Here is an 8254-nt window from a genome sequence, read left to right as displayed (position 1 = left end):
GCCAGGACAAGCAGCATGTAAAGACGCCAGTAAGCCACCAGCCACATGGCAAGGTATAGATTTATAGAAATGGGTTAATTTAAGATATAAGAACAGTTAGCAAGAAGCCTGCCATGGCCATACAGTTTATAAGTAATATAAGTGTCTGAGTGATTATTTTATACGTGGATTGTGGGACTGCGGGGCTCGGTGGAACCTGGAGAGAAGCCCTGCAGCAACAGTAGATGTATGTTACTGTGAAGACTTGTAATTGGTCAACAGGTTAAAAATAAGTGACTATTGATATGTATTCTAATACATAATTGTATGTATGTATGTATATATGTATGTATGTATATATGTCTTCCCCTCTTGGGCTCAAGGAACAGCACAATGCCTAAGAGTTGAGTAAAAGAATTTAAGAGTCAGAGGAAGAGGAGGCATGATATGAACCCCTATCTTCTGTGTATGACATATTTGTTGTACTTATGATCTAACAACACCTATAATCACTTACACATGGGTAAGTCCCTCAATATTCCAGCCTGAGTCATCTCTCCTCTCCCATGAGAACAGTGAATGGCTGCTGATGGATGGATAGGAAGATATTTTCTTCAGTGTCATAGCCAGTGGTATGCTTCTCATGCTCTGGTAAATGACTCCCCACTCAAGTTTAAGGGATTCCACTAGAAGGACTGGGAGGATAAGAGAAGGTAATAGAGGTGAGAAAAACCAATGTATATTATATAATTGTGTGAAATTGTCCAATAAACTAATTTTTGAAAAGATAAGGAACTGATTTATGAAGGAGAAAGGAAAGACATTATAAAGAGATCATGATTCTCTCTGAAGCTGGTATTACACTGGAGTAGAGAAATGAATCTAGATTTTATCATTTAAATTAGATGCACCACCATCACTTGTTAAGGAGTCTGTCTCTTCTCTACCATTTGTTTTTGACACCTGTCAAGTGTCATGTGGCTGTAGCTGTATGTATTTATGTTCTATTAGTCATCCTCTTGTTTTCATTCCAATACCATTCACTATGATTTGTCCCTATGGTTTTGAAGCATACATTTAAATTGTCTATTGAGAAATCTCAGCCCTATTCTGTTTTTGTCAAGATTTTTTTTGGGGGGGTATGTTGAAACTATGGTGATTTTGTATAAATTTTGGCATTGTTCTCTGCTCTTATGAAGAACTCATGTGTGTTGTGACTGTGACTGTACTGAATCTGTGGATTGCTTCAGATAATACGGCCACTGATACAATGTAGCTTGTTCAAGATAATGAACATGGAATATTTTGCATGTTTTAGTATCTTGCATTACCTATCTCCAGTGTATATTTTTATTATACATATTTCATCTTCATGGTTAACAGTTTTTGTTTTGTTTTGTTTTTGTTTTTGTTTTTTGTTTTGTTTTGTTTTTGAGACAGGGTTTCTCTGTGTAGTTTTGGTTCCTGTCCTGGAACTCACTCTGCAGACCAGGCTGGACTCAAACTCACATAGACCTGGCTCTGCCTCACGAGTGCTGAGATTAAAGGTGTGTGCCACCAACACCTGACTTAAAATCCAGCTAATTTTTAAAATAATTACATTCCCCACTCTTTAATCAGAATACAGGATGCTCCATTCTTCAATCCGCTGTTTTATTTTCCTTACAAATGAAATAACCAGGGTTTTCCCCAACAGTGGTGTGCTCCTGTTTTCGTGTAACACCTCCCTAAATACCAAACTTTATGTTCTCACTCAAAAAAAAAGGAAGAAGGAAAGAAAACAAATAAAACAATAACAAAACAAAACGGAAAACACACAAAGCATAAAGTCCCTTTTGTGTGGATAGGAGAACAGCATTCTCTAAGTTGCCAGAAAGATCACTAGATTCTTTTTTATATTTAATCTTTTTAATTAATATTTTTCATTTATTTCACATGCCCACCACAGTTTCCCCTCCTTCCTCTCCTCCTGTCCCCTCCCAACTCCCATCTACCCCCTCTCTATCTGCTCTATTGAGAATGGTGCAGGGCTCCCATGGGCTTGAACAAAGCATGGAACATTAAGTTGAGCTCTTTTCTCTGCATCAAGACTAGACTAGGTAATCCAGCATGGAGAACAGGTTCCCAAAAGTCAGCTAAGTTCCAGGGACAAGGACAGGTCCTGATCTCACTGCTAGGAGCCTTACCGGGAAACCAAGCTACACAACTGTGATACACATGCATAAGGCCTAGGTCAGACCCATACAGGCTTTGTAACTATTGGTTCAGAGTCCATGTGCTCCCAAGAGCTCAGGTCGGCTGTCTCTGTGGGTTCCTTTGTCATAATCTTGATTCTCCTGGCTTGTACAATCCCTCCTCCCTTTCTTTAGGAGGACTCCTGGAGTTTGGCCCAGTACTTGCCCGTGGATCTCTGCATCTACTTCCATCAGTTACTGAATAAAGACTCTCTGATGACAATTAGGGTAGTTACAAATCTGATTACAGTAGATGGCCACTTCAGGCATCCTCTCCACTATTGCTAGGAGTTTTAGCTGGGTCATCCTTGTGGATTCCTGGGAGTTTCTCTGGCACCAGGTTTCCCCCAAATCCTGAAATGCCCCATCCCCCATCAGCCTCTGTCTTTACTCCCCACTCCATCCCACCCCAACCTGCTCCCCATGACCTGCCTTCCCAACCTGCTCTCTCAAGTTTCTATCACCCACTGTCCAGGAGATCTCTTCTATTTCCCCTTCTCAAGGAAATCCATGAAGTGGACACTAGATTTAATTGCAAACAGATGTGGGGGGTTTCAGGAGAGTGACTGATAGGTAGAGACACTGAAGGAGTGGGGAAAGAAAACATAGTGGAGAACTTGAGCCTTGAACGCAGAGGGGAGACTATAGGAAGGAAGGGAACTGGGGGAGGTTGTAGGAGAGCAGTGGGGAAAAATTTAGAGAAAAGAATAGTGACCTGTGTATGAGAATGTCATAATGAAGGCCATGGATTTGTATGGTGATTTTAAAAAATAATAAAAATAATGTGTCTCAGAGGTTGTGTTGTTTTCATTTTTATTTATATCCAGGAAAAAATAAGAGAAAAGGTGAAGAAAAAACATCAATATCACATTTTATGTAGTTCTGTAAATGGAGGCTTTTCTCTGTCCTGCCCCGTCCACAGTCATTTCCAAATAATCACTCAGGGCCTTATAATAATTACAAATGCTTAGCCAATGGCTCAGGCTTATTACTGCCTTGCTCTTACATTTAAATTAATCCATTTCTATTAATCTGTGTATTGCAATATGGCCCATGGTTTACCAGTTCTTTCACATCTTGCTTCTTGGGCGGGTTGCAGCGTCTACCCCAACTCCACCCTTCTTCAAGTCCATCTTCAGTTTGATTTTACTGCCTAAATTTATTCTACCTCACCATTGGCCAAACATCGTTGTTTATCAATCAATGAGAGCAACACATATTCACAGGGTGTGGAAAGACATGCCACAGCATAGTTCCATGGTTGTGCAAATTTTCCAATGTATTTAGATTAAAATAAGTTTACACTGTAGTGTATAAGAGATACATCATTAATTATGTAAAAAAGACTGAAGAACATTCATTAGAAAATTTTAATTTACAAATAGAAATTTCTTCAAACAATATGTAAACATGTTGACTTTTTTCACAACTAGTATCATTTCTAGGATTCAGAACCATGAAGAAATATGAAAAATAGCATCAAAGCATGAAGTCACGTTATTTCTTCCTATGAAGCCATTGAAATACATCAACTAATTGTTAATTATAATTCTACAGGAGAAACAATTCATTCTATTACATGCTTTATACTTGTCATTACAGTCCCCTTGAAGCTTTATTTCCTTCATTTATCTCATCAGGTTCATTATGTGGATGCTTCCTTCTAGAAGAGTAATTTTATCTTTAAATTGACTCAGACTTTCTAGTTATTTTCCATAACAACTTCCTTCCCACTATAATTTCATAATCTATACTTGCCTCTATGTTTAGCAATGCTAATCAAATATTAAAGTGCTAATGAAATGCTTAGCAATTAATATACATATATAATTATTCCATTATATCTAACACCACTCAATTACACAATTCATTTAGTAAATCAATCTATCATTAATGAGAAGAGAGATTTTTTTGAGTAAAGATAGAATTACATATTGTGTATTGAAGAAGTGATTCAGAAGATCTATTCTGAAAGATGAGCCTAGAGCAGTAAGAATGCTTACTATGATCTAAGTAGTAAAGGAGAGAAACAGCATAGGACACAGTGGATATATATGACAATCATTTTCATTTTTTCAGTCATGTTACAACAGCATGCTATTTATGCCTAAATCTTAATTCACTGTTTTGAGCAGAAAAAAATCTATGAAATACCTGTTTGAAAGCTTCCTTCACCTGCTGGTTCCTTAAGGTGTAAATGAAAGGGTTTAGCAAAGGGGCCACAGAAGTGTTGAGCACAGCTACACCTTTATTTAAAGTCACCCTTTCCTTGGCTGATGTTTTCATGTACATGAAGATACAACTGCCATAAGTAATGGAGACAACAACCATGTGTGAGGAGCAGGTGGAAAAGGCCTTTCTCCGTTGTTGAGATGAAGGGAACTTGAGGATGGTTTTGATGATGAGTGTGTAGGAGAGGATCACTAAGATCAAGGTGATGACCAGTGTCATCACAGCTATGATGAAAGCCATCCATTCTATGAAACGTGTGTCTGTGCAAGACAGCTGGAGGACAGGAGAAGTGTCACATAGGAAGTGGTCTATGGTTTTGGAGGCACAGAATTCCAGTTTGAGTCCCAACATCAAAGGGGGGAAGATGGATAAGAACCCAGTCACCCAGGAGCTAATGACCAGCAGGTGGCACACTTTGCTGTTCATGATGATGGGGTAGTGCAGGGGTCTGCAGATGGCAACATAGCGATCATAGGACATGGCAGCCAGGAGGTAGAACTCTGTGATTAATAATAGAAAGAAGAAGAATAATTGAGCTACACAAGCATTGTAGGAAATTGTTTTGTCTCCAGTGAGAATACTCATCAAGAACCGTGGAATACAGGCAGATGTGAATGCAATTTCCAGGAAGGAGAAATTCCGGAGGAAGAAATACATTGGAGTCTTGAGGCGGAGATCCAGCAGGGTGAGGAGGATGATCACTAAGTTCCCCATCAGGCTCAAGATGTAATTGAAAAACAGAAACAGGAAAATCAGAATTTGTAGCTGAGGGTCATCTGTCAGTCCAAGCAAAATGAACACTATCTCCACAGATTGGTTCTTCATTTCTCTCTTTTTCTAGTAAGTCTACAGGGGAAAACAAAACAAAACAAAAAAACCCTAGATTTAAAAGTTGTTCCTTTTCCATCCTAGAATATTCTAGTTTGAGAAGTTTAAACAGTGATATTTTTAAATATCATCTTAGAGTTTATCCCATGTGCAGGTCCTTTGCCTTTTCAGCATGTTTATTAGAACTCTTATTTTCTGTCTGTACAACCGTACAGGAGGCATGTCAGTCATTCAACATATAGCTCCTCAAATTCATTAATGTCCACCAGTGCCTGTCCTTTTTTAAACTTTACCCCAGTGGATTGTTCAAGGGTGTGATACTTTTTAAAAATGAAATTCCTAAAGAGTAATATACTGTTTATAGGAGATTCTTGCTTTCCCAGGAGCCATAAAACTAATGATTTAAGGATACATATGTAGCACAAATTTTAAAAGGTCTTATAACAAAACACCTAGAGCCAGATATTGGGGTAAATACTGAAAGATCAGAGAATAAAGGAAGAAGCCGCTGCCCAGTCTTACCTCTAGGACTCCTCAGCCTGAAAAGCCAATGTGGTGATATATTGTGTACCATAATAAAATTTGCTTGAGGATCGGAGAACAAAACAAGCCACTAGATTAAACATAGATGTCAGGCAGTTGGCACATACCTTTAATCCCAATAATTGGGAGTCACATTCCTTTAATCCCAGCACTTGAGATCTCACACCTTTAATCCCAGTTTTGGGAAGCACACAGGCCATTAATCCCAGCACTAGGAAGGAAGTGATGGCTGGGCAGAGAAAGGTATGTAAGGCATCAAAAGACAGGAACTAAAGGCTTTGTCAGCTGGACCCCCTTTGATTCAATCAGAGGATTCGTGGAGTTGGTGAGGTGAGACATGGCAGTGGCTTGTTCCTTTGTCTCTCTGATCTTTCAGCATTTACCCCAATATCAGGCTCCCATGTTTTTATTACAAGACCTTTAAAAATTAGTGCTACGTACACATATAGGAAATTTCTAAGAAGGAAAAACTTCAAAGAGTAAAACAATGTGATTGTAAAATGTATTCTAATATGTTAAAGTTTTAAATAGAATTGTCATTTAAACCAGCTACCATAAAATTTTTTATAGTATGCTTTCCCAGTACTGTCCTCGGTCTCATGATGGGTGTCAAAGGGGAAAAAAGATCTTTATGAAAAAATTACAAACCTATACATTGCAAACTGGTGTTTCAAGTACATATGCATGGTTCATTCATCTATTAGTTACATAAGACAAATACTTTGTATTTCTAGAGTATCTGATTCAATAATCATCCTTCGTATATTCCATCATGTTTATAGTCCTATAAGTGTCAAAAGTAAAATTTGTATGTTAATAATTACAATATCCTTAAGATTTCTAAGATGTATATGCTCTGTATACTACACAGGAATTAAGATGGCATATAAGTTCCCAGTTAAACTTTTAAATTGTTAGTAGATTAAAATGACACATGAACAACAGTCTGTATGTGGCTGTCATGAACCCATCTATTGTTTGGTAGCTAGAATTGGTGTGTTATGTTTACTTCATTCAATCCAATAAAACTTAAACTAATTCATTCTTAGTGGTTTTGTTTTATGGCTAATGATACCTTTTTTCTTTTTCTTTTTCTTTTTTTTTTTTTTAGATTTTTCATATAACAAACACAGGTGAGGTCAGTTGTTTTTCTTATAAGGATCCAAATTATGCACTCTAGTGTTATTCCAGATGCAAGTTGCTTTCCAATGTAATTTCATTTGGAATAGTTTGATGATGCTCCTAGGGAGAGCAACATATTATGTTTTTCATATTTCTGAGGTTTTAAAATAGACAGAATCTACTGATGTGAGATACACAGAAAATTACTGCACACATAGAGAAATATATACCTATTTTCACATGTTAAGAAAATCATAGAATGAAGAGAATGATAAAGAGTTATGAAAGCCTAAAAGTTCATATTGTTTTACTTATGTGAACTAACTGAAGGAAAATAAATTTAATAGTGTGGAAGATAATTTCTTAATATAAGTGTACAATTGATGGCTTTTTTAAACAGGGAATGGTTATGTTACTAATGTGCATCTTGCATATTTCCTAGTGTACAAACAAAGGCATGAGCATGTTTCAAGTGAGCATGATCAGAAGGAAACAAAAACACAATGAAAGTCCATAGTAATTTAATGCAAAGTACATAGTAAGAATGAAATGAATACACATTTTAGATAGTATTCATAGTACCATTAGAATATTGAAACATATCAACAATCTTTTGTCTACTGAGAAATATATATGTATATGTGTAGATATATATACACATACATACGTATCACTATTTTACAATTTTATATACTTGAAGTTAAATGAGTTAGATCAAATATTAAAAAAAACCTACTGTGATTTGAGATTTGAATTTACTTTAGGGGACAAACTAAGAGAGGCTGTTTTCAGATGTCATAGTTTTAAAATTACTCTGTTTTATAAAAGATTTTATGCAACACTTTACTCAAATTCTAATTATAAGTCAGTCTGTAGAGCATGGCTACTATGAAGAATTAGTGATATCTCTAGGGAAAAATTTCCTACTAGGTGCTTTTTAAATTATCACATTAAAATGATTTAAGACATTTCAAGTAGAAAATGTATTTTAGGTACACCATGTGTTTTGCACTGATGATGATAATAGAATCATTTGCAGCCTGTAAAGCATAAATTGTTCATTTGAAAACAGTACAAATATGAAATAAACATATGAAGCAGTAAATAATAATTGAAAATAAATGTACTTTCCTTTGTCAGTTACAGGAATTTACAGAAGGAGATTTTTGAGCATTTGGACTTGTGAATGGTTTCTAAAGGATTGAAGACTTGAGACAGAGCTCTCTAGGCAGGTGAAGCAGCCTTAGATAAAGAAAGTATATACCAAACCAGCTTCAGCTTGAAAAAAAAAAAAGTCAGCGTCCTCAAATTTATTC

General features: G+C 36.5%; 1 protein-coding gene across 1 annotated transcript; it reads right to left on the bottom strand.

Moving 5' to 3' along the window:
• Positions 1-4298: 4298 nt before the first annotated feature.
• On the bottom strand, positions 4299-5273 carry LOC121823761 (olfactory receptor 6C6-like). Its single transcript, XM_076554411.1, has one exon. It carries the CDS (start codon positions 5268-5270, stop codon positions 4311-4313), a length of 960 nt encoding a protein of 319 aa, XP_076410526.1. The 5' UTR covers positions 5271-5273; the 3' UTR covers positions 4299-4310.
• Between the last annotated feature and the right edge of the window lie 2981 nt (positions 5274-8254).

Source organism: Peromyscus maniculatus, chromosome 18, assembly GCF_049852395.1.
Source record: "Peromyscus maniculatus bairdii isolate BWxNUB_F1_BW_parent chromosome 18, HU_Pman_BW_mat_3.1, whole genome shotgun sequence".
In the NCBI taxonomy this organism is placed as follows: Eukaryota; Metazoa; Chordata; class Mammalia; order Rodentia; family Cricetidae; genus Peromyscus; species Peromyscus maniculatus.
This window is presented reverse-complemented; position numbering and strand designations above follow the sequence as displayed.